The sequence below is a fragment of the Gossypium arboreum genome, chromosome 11 (assembly GCF_025698485.1).
Source record: "Gossypium arboreum isolate Shixiya-1 chromosome 11, ASM2569848v2, whole genome shotgun sequence".
In the NCBI taxonomy this organism is placed as follows: Eukaryota; Viridiplantae; Streptophyta; class Magnoliopsida; order Malvales; family Malvaceae; genus Gossypium; species Gossypium arboreum.
In genome coordinates, this window is record NC_069080.1 from 18,661,040 (window position 1) to 18,676,503 (window position 15,464).

Sequence of the window (15,464 nt, forward strand, 5' to 3'; positions counted from 1 at the left end):
AATCTCCAACTATTGAAAAATTGAGACAACTTGACCATACAAATCAAGGGAACAAAACAAGTAAGATGATTTATTTTTCAATTACTGCATTGTTAACATCTGCCAACTACTGACAAATTCAAATTGATTTAAGCAATTCTCAAAATTCAGAGTCATCTTTCATTCTATACTTGAATAGAAGCACTATGATTGCAAGCACCATCATGGACGATGAGTTTCCAACAGCTAGAAACACAGGAAGAGTGGTAGCATAAGGAGACAATGTTGGAACAAGGACAAGACCGAAAACAACTATTTTCTCCATAGGTTGATTATGAGAATGACTGTGCCTACCCTTTCCAGACAAAAACAACAATATATAGCTACCACCAAGAACTATAAGCAAAAGTGAAGCAAGTTTATGCACTGTGTCTTTTCCGTTTCTAGGCTCGTTTGACGATGGAGAAAGGAAGCCAATGAGTGGGAATGAAGGAATGAAGAATGGAAAAGGTGGCTATGCCGCCTATTGTTGACAGATCTTTGGTGCTGAAACTCTCCATTTTCGCCTTTTTGTTCAAAGTGGAAGTGTTGTTCAAAATGGAAAGGAGATTGATTCTGTGTGTAACCTGGATTCAAAATAATTACTTTTCTACTCTCTCTTTTTTAATTTTTTTTCCTTCAATGGTGAAAGAATTAATTGGTTGGTGTCTACTGCAGCTCTGAAAAACAACAAAAATTATAATACATATACCAATTTCATTGTAAAAGTTTTAGGGATTTCAAGATTTGAGAGTAAGGGATTAGGGATTTTAATGATAGGTTTTAATTTTAGGGTTAATTTTTTATAAATTATTTTTTAATTTCATATTTAATTCTTTATTTTTGACACATCAGCACGCCACATAGGTTATTTCATTGATTGATGCTTGATTGATGGTCAATTGACGTTTTCTCTTAAAGTTGGGCTAATTTGTGAAAGAATCGTAACGTTGAAGGCATAAATCCAAAAAAAAGGGTCAATGGCACAAAACCAAAAATCCCTAAACATTGAAGGTGTTTTATACAATTATGAGTAATAATAACAACAACTATATTTAAGGTAAAAGTAACATAAAAGCCATTGTCTTAGGAGTCCGATGTCCTGTAACGCCCCCTTTACCCGAGACCGTCGCCGGAGTCGAGCACGAGGCATTACTAAACTTATTTGAGCACTTAAACAAATTCAAACAATTTATATCACACTTTCCAGACAAGCTGTCCAACTGTGTCATAGTTGCTAAATAATTCACATCTCGAGTTATAAAACTCGAAATCCAAATCCGTAAATTTTATCTAAATTTATACTCATATATCTACTTACCAATTTTTTTCTAGAATTTTTGGTCAAGCCAATTAGTACAGTTTATTATTTAAAATCTCCCCTGTTTCAGGGTTTGACTACTCTGACCTTTGTGTATTATGAATCAGATATCTCTCTGTACAGAGCTTCAATGACTATGCCGTTTGTCTCTAATAAAACTAGACTCAATAAGGAATCTGTACATATAAAGTATGACTTCTAATTATCTTTGTAAAATTTATGGTGAATTTCCAAAGTCAGAACAGGGGATCCAGAAATTGCTCTGGCCCTGTTTCACAAAAATTTAAACATCTTATAAAATATAGCTCATATACCTGTTTTGCTTCTTCCATATGAAAATAGACTCATCGATATTCGATTCCATAATTTATTCATTATTTAATTCCATTTCTACTATTTTTAGTGATTTTTCAAAGTCAAACTACTGCTACTTACCGAAAACTATTTTAGTACAAATATTGTTAACTAGTTTATAACATCTTTACTTCAATTCATTCAAACTCTATACATGCCATATAAATCTTCAAACATAAAACAAAAGCTACCGAATTGATCTGGATAGTGTGCTTTGTTGTGTTGATCCGATCTACCCACTTCACTTCAAGTCAATCTACATAAAAATATTAAACACACACAAGTAAGCTTATTGAAGCTTAGTAAGTTCATAGGTTAAAAGTAATGCTTACCAAACATAATATTTCCAAACAATACCAAAACATTTACTAAAGTTTCCTGCTATTCACAACCATTGTTATAATAATTCACATAGTTGAGCTCAACAAGAATAACTACTCAATCTCTTTCATTTGGATCACTTCTCTTTATTTCTTATAATCAAATTAGGAAACGGCTTATTTAAATTGAGTACGCCGTTGCTCAATGCCACGATTCACAACTCAGTATGGTTTTCCTCATTGAAATACCATACCTACATTTTTAACTCGGTATGGGAAATGCCATACCTACATTTCTTAACTCAAGATGGATTTGATAATACCATACCTACATTTCACATTCAAGATGGATAATACCATACCTACATTTCACAACTCAGTATGGATGATACCATACCTACATTTCACACTTTGCCATGGAACAACCATGGTCTTATCCATCAATTCATCACACGCCACGATACTAACGTACTCAATCCTGCTTTTTCCTAATTTGCATTTCCACATTTATTCTTTCATTAACAAAATCTACACAATCCCACAACAAATTCGTATATAATAACACATTATATACTTCAATCATTCACAAATAAACATCTAATTTCAACCATATGAACTTACCCGGCTAATTTGTAGAAGATATTGAAATTTTGGGACTATTCGCAACTTTTTCTTTTCCTCGTTCTTCTTTGGATTCTTGATCTATAATATAAAATATTTCTACTCATTAGCATTTATTTGATTTCTATTTCACTTCACAATTTATGCTGTTCAAATTTCGAAATTGCACTTTTACCCCAAAATTTACAGTTTTCACAATTTAGTCCCTACTCAATTCACCCATCAATTGAACTAATTTTTCTCAATTAACACTTTATTTTATCATTATAAACTATTTCAAAACCTTTTATATTCTGAATTTCAACAGCAACCTTCAATTCACAACTTTTTCACAATTAGGTCCTAAATATCATTTCCTATCAAAATCACTTAATAAAACCACCTTAATATGAAATTAGAACTTAAATTTCATAATAATTCATCATAAAATTCCCTTATCCATCCAGGGTAACTTCCAATTTCACCCATAAAATCAAAAACTAATGAATTCTACAAGTGGACCTAATTGTAAAAGTCATAAAAACATAAAATTATCAAGAAAAAGCAAGAATTAGACTCACATGATGTAAAAATAAGAAAACCAGCTTTCTCCAGACCTTCTATGGCGTTTTGGCTGAGAAATTATGAAGAAAATGTCTAGATTTTCAATTACATCATTATTTAACTATTAACTTTTATCTATTTCCAATTTTGCCCCTTGTTCACATTGTTTTCTTGCTTATTTCATACCCAAACCGTCCAGCCATTAACCTTTGGGTCTAATTGCTCTTTAAATCCATCTTTTAAATACTTAAGCTATTTACTCACAATTTAACAAATTTTGTGCTATTTTCAATTTAATCCTTTTCAATTAATTAGCCATCCAAACGTTAAAATTTTCTAACTAAACTTTAATATTAACTCAATGACACTCCATAAATATTTATAAAAATATTTATAGCTCGATTTTCAACTTTGAGGTCTCGATACCTCATTTTTGACCCGTTTGACCTAATAAATTCTTTTAATTCACTAATTTCACCATTTCACAAATTCTTCTAAATTCTTACTTGACTCATAAATATTAAATTACTATCTTGTTCAATCTTATTTGTCGAATTTAGTGATCTCAAATCACCATTTCCGACACCACTGAAAATTAGGCCGTTACATGTCCCCTCAACTCAAAAAATAAGTAAATTAGTCATTGTATATTAGATAAAAATGAAAAGTGGTCATTTTGTTAAAGATTTCATCTATTTTTACTATTAAAAACGGATCTTTGTACATCACGGTCATTGTCTGGTTATTTCATTAGTCACACCGATTTTTAATAGTACAAATAGATAAAATTTTTAACAGAATGACCAATTTGCTTTTGAATCTAACATATTGAGACTAATTTATCTATTTTTAATGAAGGGGTCAAAATGCAATCTGATTCCTAAGAGAGGAGCTTCTATGGTATTTTTACCCTCTACTTTACCAATTCAACCAAAGCAATATTTAATGGTTATAATTTAAAAAAATGTTACATAAATTTGGAATAGAATGTAACTTGTTTTAGTATAGGTTGAATAAAAGTAAGTAGAATTTTAGTTTTTAATGTTAAAGATGATAAGTTAACAAAATAAAAGACTTGTTAATTCAGTTGGTATATTATAGAAGAGATGAGTTAAAAATGATTAAGAAAACAAAATAAAGAAATGGGATTATATTGGTGAAAAGCACATAAAGAAATTTAAAAAGAAAATTGGATTTACAGCCTTGCATGGGCCATTTTATTTGTAAACAAAACAAAAAGAAAAATGCATTTACAGCTCAAACAATGTGCGTCATAACTCTATATCTATTCAACCAAAATAATGATAAGAAAAAGAAGAGCATGGAAGTGGGACTGATCACTTATTGCTGGAAATATCCAAATATTTTCACATGAATTAAGACCCCATTGTGTGTTCTGTGTTGCAATTTGAATCAATCATATCAACAATATCCCAATCCACAAGCTCAACACCAACATTACCAATCTCCCACCGCCCAATCCTTGAACCCCATTAGTGTTATCTTCCGCATCAGCCGGCTCGCTGTCCGCCGGTGCATCTGCCTCCGGCTCATTTGCCTCCTTCGCTACCACCGGCTTGAACAGCTCCTTTGGCATCAACACCTTATTGATTTTGAACACAATCAACGGCTCTTCCTCTTTCAAAATCCCCAAAACCTTGGCGGTCACGACAGTCGTCTCCAAGGACACCACCTCGTCTTCGTTGCTCACCGAGAAATCGTAGCTGTTCGCTCCATCCGTTGCCAACGTGTTCATAACTCCATTGTTGGTCTTCAGCATTTGCAACGACATGAACACCGGAATCCCATGGTACAACAGCAGCGACACTTTCTTCGACGCCGTCAGATTCTTGTATTTGGGCATGAAACCTTTGACGGCACTGTCGGTCGGGCAAAACACAGTTAAACCCGCGTCCATGTTTTCGTTAAATTTGTCATCGGCTCCCGAAGCTGTCAGCAAATCCGCAAAAGCTTTACATCCTTGCTTCGACATGATTTCCGTTAGGTTAAGCTGGCTTGGTGCCGCCGTTGGTGCTTCAGCTTCAGCTGAATTCAAAGCCTGGATGGAAGTTTTAGAACATTTTCATCAATATTACAACAACTGATGAAACGTACGTGACTGAAGACTTCTAACAAAGGCTTAAAAAAAAAAAAAACACTTACATGACTGATTTGCACAATGGAGATATTGTAAGGAATCTCTTTTATGGATTTAACGAAAGTAGCATCGAGTTTTCCCTCGTTGTCTTCAGCCCCGAACCCAACTTTTCCGCCTTTAAGGTTAGTAATGTTGACGTACCCCGAAGTTCCAGGGGCGGCGCCGGTGGCCTGGAACATGGTGGAAGTCAAAGTTGATCCTTTGGAAATGCGGTGAAGCTTCTTGGAACCGAAGTAGTCAACGAGAACGTGGAGGGAGAGGATGTTCTTGAGGGTGTAGAGGGAGTAATGCTTGGCCAGGAGAGACGACATGGCGGTGTTGTCGAGGGCTAGGACGGTTATGGTTTGGCGTCGGTTGATCTGGGAGGCCAGGTGAGTGGTGGTAAGGTAATGGTTGAAGGTGGAGAATTGGGGATATTTGGCGAGGAGGCGTGTGATGTTGTGTGCATTTGAGGTGGTGGTGGAAGAGAGGAGGAGGAGGAAGAAGAGGAGGAAGAGGGTGGCGGCTTTTGGTGGCGACATGGTGGAACAGAGGTGGAGACTGGTGAAGGAGAAGAGGGATGGCTGTTTTAAGTAGGGAGGGGGATGGATGGAGTACACGTTGGCGAGGCTTACCATTGCCAACTAAGATTGACTGGGAGGGGACCTACATTTAGCTGCCCTTTATCCTCACATGCCTATTGGTTGATGGAGAATAATCTATATTTCAATCATCCGTGTAAAACCAAACTTATACCCACAACCTTAATATTCATCACGCTTATCTCTTTTTATCTTATAGTGCCTGATTCACAAAATTAACGAGTTTGTGCCAAGGAAGTACATAGTTTGACAAAACAAAAAAATTAAAAATTAAAATTAGATTAATAATCGAATCAATTAAACCATTATTTTATTAGTCTAATTGATTTGATTAAAAATATTAAAATTTTATAAAAATAAAAAATTTCAACTCTATCCTTATTTTAATAGGTGAAAATTTTATTTGGTTAAAAAAAACATAACTTTTATGTTATTCTTTGCTAACAAACTTTTTTTTTCCTAACAAACGGTTTAAAAAATTAAAATTATACATTTGATGCTATCTTTACCCCGGCATTTTGGAAATTATGTATTTAATTATTTTAACAATAATAAGAGTGGTTAGGCTCTACCGACAGTCACCTCACCTATTCTTTTTAACGGTTAGGATTTTGTTTTCAGGCCGCTGTGTTTGTTCTTTTTGTGTTTTTGTTCATTGTGACACTCTGACTTTGTTTAACCACTTTCATAAATTAATTTTAAAAGCTGTATTTTAATATAAAAATAATAATAATTTGTTTCAATGAGCATTCGACGTTTTAACTGACAATTATTAATGTTTAATGAAATAATATTACTATAAATGAATTGTTTACTAACTTAATGATGCTGCAAAAATTGGAATAAATATTAACTTTATACATTAATTTTGATTTGGTATATGTATTTTGATTTTGTATAATTATACACATAAAATTTGAATTATAGTATATATATATATATATATATATATATATATATATACATGAAATTTTGTTTTGATTCAATTGTACATATTAAAAAAATACATACAACTATTTTCATGTTGGTTTAATATATCTGTTTATGTATGTAATATATCAATGCAAAATTATGTTAGTTCAATAATATTGTTAGTGACTTGTGAAAATTGAATCAAATCAAAATTTTATATATAAATATGACATTACACATCGAATTAAAATTCATATATAATTTTGATATATATCCCTACAAAAGTTTAAGTCAATTTAGAAGAAGATAGTTCCATTCAAGCCTATGCATGATATTAATAATATTATAATTAGTGAAATTTATCTAACTTTTTAGTTCAAATTTTTATCTTTAAATTTTATATTTTTGTATAAACTTTTTCAAATTTTTGAATGACTCTTTAATTGATGTACAGTACAACAAATCAACTATTTCTACGATTTCGAATAAAATATTTTTATATATTTGAAACTCAAATTAAGTTTTTACATAGGTAAAATTACTTCTCAATTTTGAAATTGAGTAAATTAGACACTTTCAAAAAATTAAAATAATTTAATTATTGTTAATTTTAAAAGTGAGCAACAAAAAAAAAGCACGATGCTAGTGTCTTTCCTCAATTGTGAATAATTTTGATTGATATAATAATAAATTTAGCTCTTGATGTTGACATATTTTATTAATTTGGTCTTGATTCTAAAAAAAAAATTAACAAATTTAATCTCAACAATTACATATTTATAAAAATACTACAAATTAAATTTATTAAATCACAATCAAATTGATCAAATATGTAAATTATAAAACCTAATTTATTATTATATCAGTCAAATTTATGTAAAATTAACAAAAATATTAATACTATAATTAATTATTTTAATTACTCACTTTCAATAGAAAAATGAATTTGCTTAAGAAAGAACAGAAAGGGTTTTTATTTTTCCACGCACGATTGTTTACTTTAAAACGTGGTTGTTAGTTACCATTCCCTTCATATTTCCAAACATTTTAGAGCATTTTCAAATATTTGGTATAAGAATAACTTTTAAGAAAATAAGAATAAAGTAAGAGAAATTTTGTTTTTGTTATTCTTAAAAATAAGGTATTTAAAAAAAAAAGAGAGTTTATAAACGGATGATGGTACTAGTTTAAGTTCTTGAAAATTAAATACAAATTAAAATTAATGTAAAATAAGTTACATGTGTATAAATTTACGTAATTTGGTATAAAATTATGGAGATCAAACTTAAGTAAATTGTATAAGTTTTTCTTTATCACAATATATATATATATATATATATATATTTAAAAATAGTTAATATATAGTTTGCTTTTTAAATTTGTTTAAAAGTACGATATTTAATTTTTTTACTTAATTGATACCTGAAATTAATTGAAATATTTTTTTGGCCGGCCTCTGCATTGACATCGTTAGTTTATGCTAACGTGACACTGATAGCCATTCGGGTGGTGACATGTGGTAGCATCTTAATCTGTTATGTAGCAGACATAAATTTAAAAGGTTAAAGGAGTGCCTAAAAACTTTGGCAAAAAAAAATCAATTAAACCCTTAAACTCTCAAATTATATCAATTAAGCCCTTTAACCAATGTTTTCTGTCTTTGATCGTTACAGCGTTAACATGACTATTAATGACGCTAACATGGCACTCCATGTTAGCAACGGTTGTTGACGTGGCATTTCTATGTCAGAAAAAGTTAAAAGAACTTCAATTTTTTTTAAAAATAAAATAAATATTTAAATTTTATTGGAATGAACCTGGACATATTATTGTCTAGCTTCATTCCTTTCAAAGCTTAAAATTTTTAATTTTTTATAAATTTGCAAAACATTATTAAAATTTATAAAATATTAAATAATTTCAAATTTTAAAATTTTTGAAATTAATAAAACTATTTAAAAATTAAGTTCGACCACGTTGAATCTAGACAAATGCGAATATGAGCAATCATATGTCCAAATTCATATATAAAAGTTAAAAAATAACAATTAATTTTCTTTAAAATATGATATGTTTATCAATTTTTTAATTCTATTTGTACCTTTAAGATATGCAAAAATAAAAATATTTTAAAAATAAATGTAAAAATAATTTTAATTTTATTAATCATACGTGTAAATTTTTTTTAAATGTGAATAAATCTATTAAAAATTTGTATAAATTATTTCATTATTTGTTAGCTTAAAAGTTCAAAAATTGGATATATTCACAAGTTAAAAAAAACTTTATACATATTATTAATAAAATTAAAATATATTTTTATTTTTATTTATTTATTTTCTAAATTTTTTTTATTTTATAAGACTAAAATGTATCAGTAGAATTAAAACATAGATAAACATATCTTATTTTTCAATAAAATTCATTTTAATATTTTTAAACTCTATATAATTTAGAAAATATTCTTTAATGAATCTAGACAACCATATGTCGAGATTCATTATGGAGTTAACTTTTAAATGATTTTTATTAATTTTTAATTTTTGAAAAATTTGAATTTTATTTAATATTTTTATAATTTTTAATAATGTTTTAAAAATTAATAAAATATTTTTTAAAATTATTTTTTAAATTAAGCTTTGAAACAAATGAACATAGACAACCATGTGTTCGTGTTCTTTCCAATAAAAAATAAAATTTTTATTAGAGAAGAGCATTCTATCATAAGTAAAATAAAACAATCACCAAATCGATAAAATGGGGGAAAAGCTAAAACCCAAGCCAACGAACTTACCCATTATACCTAGATATATACTTAATGTTCTTTTTAAAGAAAAAAATTACAACATTCCTTCTTTTATATAATATACTAGTTTTTTATTCATGTGATGCACGAGTTTCTTATATGTATTAATTAAAATATATTCAAATTATTTAATAATTTTACATAAATTTTACTACTAATATTATAAAGGGATAATTGATTGCGCCACAACATACAAACGCCAAGCAGAGAATCAATATAAAAAATCAAGAATTAAAGCGGCTTGATTGCAAGTATGACAGATCAATTATAATATTTGAAAGTGTTATAATATAACACTTAAAGCATTCCAAAGATCAAACCCAACAGAGGTCGGGTGATTAGGTGACTAGCAATGATAATGCATGTAATTAAGAAATCTAGTTAGCTAATCACTAAGTATTATATTACGACAAATCATAATCAAAGATTAATTACACTAAACTACACCTAGGAGGACTAAATTTAATAATAGACAAAAGTACACAAACATCAATTCAATGAACTAAAGTGGTCGGTTGATATCCATGTTTCTATTTAATTCTTGAATTACGGATCTAAATTGCTCAAACTCCTAATTGGTCCAATGTTACCTTTCAATCACCATTTTACCCAATTGGATAATTTAGTTTGGTTTATCTCTATACCTCACTAAATTAAATCGGGACAATCAAAGTGGTACACAATAGGTTCTCTTATTGATCTCACCTATCTAATTGTTCATCTAGAGACGTCAATTCTAGGTTTTGAAGTCTATTTGATTTAGTCTAATTTTTACGATTTAGTCCGTAACTCAAAAACTAACCATACAACATTTCAAACTACCAACCACATAAGATTTAGTGCCTATTCATCATCAACATACAAATATCAGTCAATTTCATGCTTAAATGATTCATCAAAGAAAACATAAAAAAAATGACAAAGTTGAGAAGTTCTTAATGACTATTGAGGGAGTCCTTTTTTAAGATGAAAGCAGCAAGAAAGGAGAAGAAAATACAGCCCAAAAATGATATTTTTATACTTTTGAAAGCTGACAAAGAGAATATCTATTAGGTACTTTAAAGAGAAATCAAAATAACAAGAGAAAGTTTTGCATCTAATTGTAAAAAAGTTAAAGCTACAATAAAAATGAAGAAACTAACAACTACTAACTAACTAAGCTAAGAAAGGAAAAAACTAAAAACCTAACCATGGTAAAAGTAATAAAAGATGATAAACGAGATCCATTTATGTTTGACATTAAGTAGGTCTTTAATACAACCAAGTTTACAACCTTAACATTTGACAAAAAATGTTCTTGGAATTCATGAGTTGACTTCATTGATGTTGAACACAAAATTGCCCCTGCTGCGTATAAAAGATAAAATTATAAAGTAATTATATCAAACCATTGAATGGAAAATAGTATGTTTAATTGGTTTAACCTACCAATGTCTTAAACCTTAACTCACCAAAATCAGTTAGCCAAACAATTTACAAGGAGTCATTGAGTAATATGGACTTTTGCAATGACAAATTTTGTCATTAAGTTTTAAGGATTTAATTTAAAGTTTTAAATGTTTTAGGTGCTTATGAGAATTTATTTTAAAAGAAATTGAGAGTCTAGTTAGCTTTAAATAAATTAAAAGTATTAATGAGAATTATCTTTAAAAATTGAGAAATTATTTTCAAAATTTTTAAAAGGTTAATAGTAATTTTGAAAAATTGAAGAGACTTAATTAAGATTAAAAATTTTAGAATATAATGAGAAAGAAAAATAAAATCTAATATCTGACTCCTATTATATTCGAAACTTTTGGCTTTAAGAAAAACACAACATAGAGAACAGTAGATAAGAGCAGTGCAGGAGCAAGGACACCATTAAATTTTAAATAAAAAAATAAAATAAAGACATAATAATCTATTTGGCCCTTCAATTTTATAAAAAAATCATTTTAACTTTACATTTGTTTTTTGTCTCCTTTAGCCCGTGAATTTATATTGTCTGTCAAATTACCTTAAAATAAATAAAAAATTTTGCTGATATGACATTTATGTGGTAGTCTACATTAGCAGTTAATTAATTTTTAAAAATTTAAAAATATATTTTATATTTTTCAATAATTTTAATTTTAAGTTTTAAATTTTTAAAAATTAATTAAATTTTGATGTGATATTCACATGGCAATTCACGTGTCAATAAAGCTAACAAATGTTAATTTTTCTTTCTATATTTTAATAGTTTGACAAATAATATAAATATAAAAACTAAAATGACTTATTTTTATAAAATTAGAGGTCATCTAAATCATTGTGCCTAAAATAAATCAAAGTCAACCACATAGATTAGCAAAGATGAAGGATACATTGGTGGCCTCTGGAATGTTTTTGGACCTTGTTTCCGATTTTAGATGAATTAAAATGGCCGAAAAATTGGATTGAATCACATTTAATTCGATTGAGTCTTAGTTTAATTAGTATCAGTATTATTATCAGTGCAGGAGGACATGGATGTAATATCCTAAAAATTTTGACAGTAATATATTATCCTTAATATAGTAAAATAAGGAAATAAAGTGACAAAAATGGAAATTTTGAGTTATGTCAATATTGAGAAGTATATTATGATATATTAATTCAAGAAAGGACTAAATTATAAAAGTGAGAAAAGTTTTGTTGCACAAGAATAAATACTCAAAATTTGAGGGGTTAAAGTATAAATATGAAAAAGTTGAAGGACCAATAGTGTAAATATTTTAAGAGTGGAATGATCTAGAAACTAAGGAAAATGGATGAATTAGGACCAAATTGAATAGGTGAAGAACTATGAGGGACTAAATTGTAATTTTATCAAATTGAATGATGACTCAAGGATGAAATTTTAAAAGATAATAAAGGGAAAAATAGTCAATTGGAAGAGAGAGAAATCTAGAAAGTAATGATGATGTTGATGATATTTTATGATTATTTAATTAAATATATATTATTTTAATGAGATATTTTATTATTTTATAATTATTTCATTATTATATTATTATTAATTATTTAGTATAAAAGGAAGGAAAGATGAAGAATTTTCATCATCTTTCCATGCATGCAACCAACGTTAGAAGAGAAGGAAAAGAAAGAAATTTTCTTTTCTTTACAATTTGGTCCTTCCACCACAAATTCACCATTTTCACCTAGAAATCAAAAGAATTTCCATAGCTACTAAGAGAGAAAAGTGTTAAGGATACCATGGGGAGTTAGAATATCAAGTTGGATTCAAGAAATAGAAGCTGGAGGAGAGAGAAAATCAAGTTAAAGATTAGTATCAATAAAACAAGGTAAGTATATCAAGATTTCAATATGTTTTTAAGTTTGTTATTATTGACAAAGCATAGAAATAATGTTATAGAAGAGTTTTCTTACATAAGGTCCTATGTTCTTGATATGTTAGTGAAGAGAAAATAAGAGAAAGTGATGAGAAATGGTGTAGAAAAAGAAAATAAGGGTGTTATAACATGGTAATTAATATCTTGTACTAAAATAGTTTTGGACAGCAGCAGTAGTCTAACTTTGAAAAATCATCAAAATTGTAGAAATCTAATTATAGGATGAATAAAATATTAAATTAAAGCTTATTAAGTCTAGTTTCTTATAGAAGAAATGATGTAAGCAATGGAATTGTAAATCATGATATATGAAGAATTTTGTGAGATAAGATCAGAATGATTTCGGGTTCCCCTGTTATGATTTTTTAAAATCATAAAAAATTGGATAAAAATAATTATGGGCTTAAATTTATATTTTTAGAATCCTGAATGAGTCTATTTTCAATAGAAACAAACGGGAACATCATTCGAATTTTTTACGAGGAGATAATTAATTTTTAGTGAAGAAGGGCCAGAACTGTCAAATAGCAGAACAAGGGTAACTTTAAAGAATAAACTGTGCTTATTGGATGAACTAAAAATTATTAAAGTTTTATGGTACTAATATATATGAGTCTAGTTTCAGGGAAAATTAGCGGATCTTAATTTGGAGTTCTATAGTTTCATATATAAATAATTTAGTGACTATGACGCAGATAGATAGCTTGAATATTTATAAAAGTAAATAATAAAAATTATGGATAATGTTACTTACAAGTGTGTTATCTACATTAAGGATGTGGAATGGGGAGAAGGAGGAGGAAAAATATGTATGAATATTCATCTAGCATGGCTAATTTGTATATTTTAGGCTCAGGGACTAAATTGAAATAAAAGTAAAACTTTATAGGCAATTTTGTAAAAATGTCAGAAATGACCAAATTGCATGAAATGAATTATGTTATTATTTAAATTACAAAATTGAATGAAATTATTAATTTAGTTCAAGATCGGGGGAAAACATGTTTTAGGGATTAAATTGAAAATGTTGAAATTATGGAAAATTCTGATATTTTATAGAATTCATGGACTGTTATCAATAAATATGAGAATAATAGCTGGAAATAAGGATTAAATTGCAAGAATTTTATTTTCCTAACCCTAAGGATGAAATCGTCATTAATTAAAAGTTTAGGGGCAAAATGGTAACTTTGCCTAGAGCATTAATTAAATGCATTAGAATATGAAATGAATGAAAATAATGATCAAATTTATTTATAAAGATCCGGACGACTCAAATATGAGACTTGATTGTGGAAAAGAAAAGATATCGAATTAATGAAATTATAAACACAAACAAGCAATGAGGTAGGTTCGTGTAACTTGAATTATATTCTTAAATGCTTGAGATTGCATGTTATTGATGTGAATATGATTTGAATGTTCATTGCATGAAAATTAATGAAACATTGATATATTTGATAAAAAGGGGAAGAAATCCCGGTTGAATGAAAGGAAATTTCGATGGATCTCTGAAAAGGAATTGACGGTAAAAAGGATCTAGCCCGGGCGGGTGATCCTATTCTGATATAGCCCTTCCAAAGAATACGCGTAAAATGGATTTGGTCCGAACGGGTAATTCGAATTAGGGTCTGAATTTAGCCTGGACTGGTAATTCAGATCCAAGCTTATTAGAGTAATTGTCGTTGCAGGGGATTTAGCCTGGACTGGTAATCTCGACAATACTCTATGAGTTTATATTACAGGGGATTTAGCCTGGACTGGTAATTAAGGATGAGGTTCACGGGAGTGTGCTCTCTGATATGAAATGTGTAAGACCATGGTTGAAAGATACCATGGCAACGTGATATGAAATGAACAAGACCATGGTTGAAAGATACCATGACAACATGACAGAAAATGAGTAAGACCATAGTTGAAAGACATTATGGCATCATGTCAAAGATAAATAAGGCCGTGGATGGGAGACGCTATGACATCTGTTGAACAATTGATATTCAGGTAATATGTATCAGATGACGAATGATTATATGAAATGGTTGTGTGAAATGTTTACAAGAACTGGTCATATGGAAATATATGTACAAAATAGTTGTATGAAATAATTATGAAGATAGATAAACGAAATAAGTATAAGTACATGGAATATAATTTATGTTCAGATATAAGCTATTACCGGAATAACTATACATAAAATATATGAAAATGCTGGAGCATGAAATATTGATATAATGAAATGAATGATATATGCTTATGAAGAAACGGTAAGAGCATGATATGTTTCATGACATGTACATATATGATTATCTTTGATATGCTGATACAAGGAAATTATATAAGTTGAGACTATTATTAAACTCAAGTGCGATATGTCGAGAAAATAGATATATCAATGTTGAATTTATATGAGATATGTGCAAGTATACTAACAATGTTGCTGTTTGATGCTTATACAAATGCCAAACTGTTGATTGAAT

At 28.9% G+C, this 15,464-nt stretch overlaps 1 protein-coding gene across 1 annotated transcript; it reads right to left on the reverse strand.

The window, feature by feature from the left end:
• Positions 1-4,353: 4,353 nt before the first annotated feature.
• Positions 4,354-6,096, reverse strand: LOC108470388 (fasciclin-like arabinogalactan protein 2). The gene is made up of 2 exons (XM_017771671.2): positions 5,341-6,096; positions 4,354-5,236 (listed from the first exon to the last, which is right to left on the reverse strand). Exons 1-2 carry the CDS (start codon positions 5,950-5,952, stop codon positions 4,595-4,597), a joined length of 1,254 nt encoding a protein of 417 aa, XP_017627160.1. The 5' UTR covers positions 5,953-6,096; the 3' UTR covers positions 4,354-4,594.
• Positions 6,097-15,464: the final 9,368 nt, after the last annotated feature.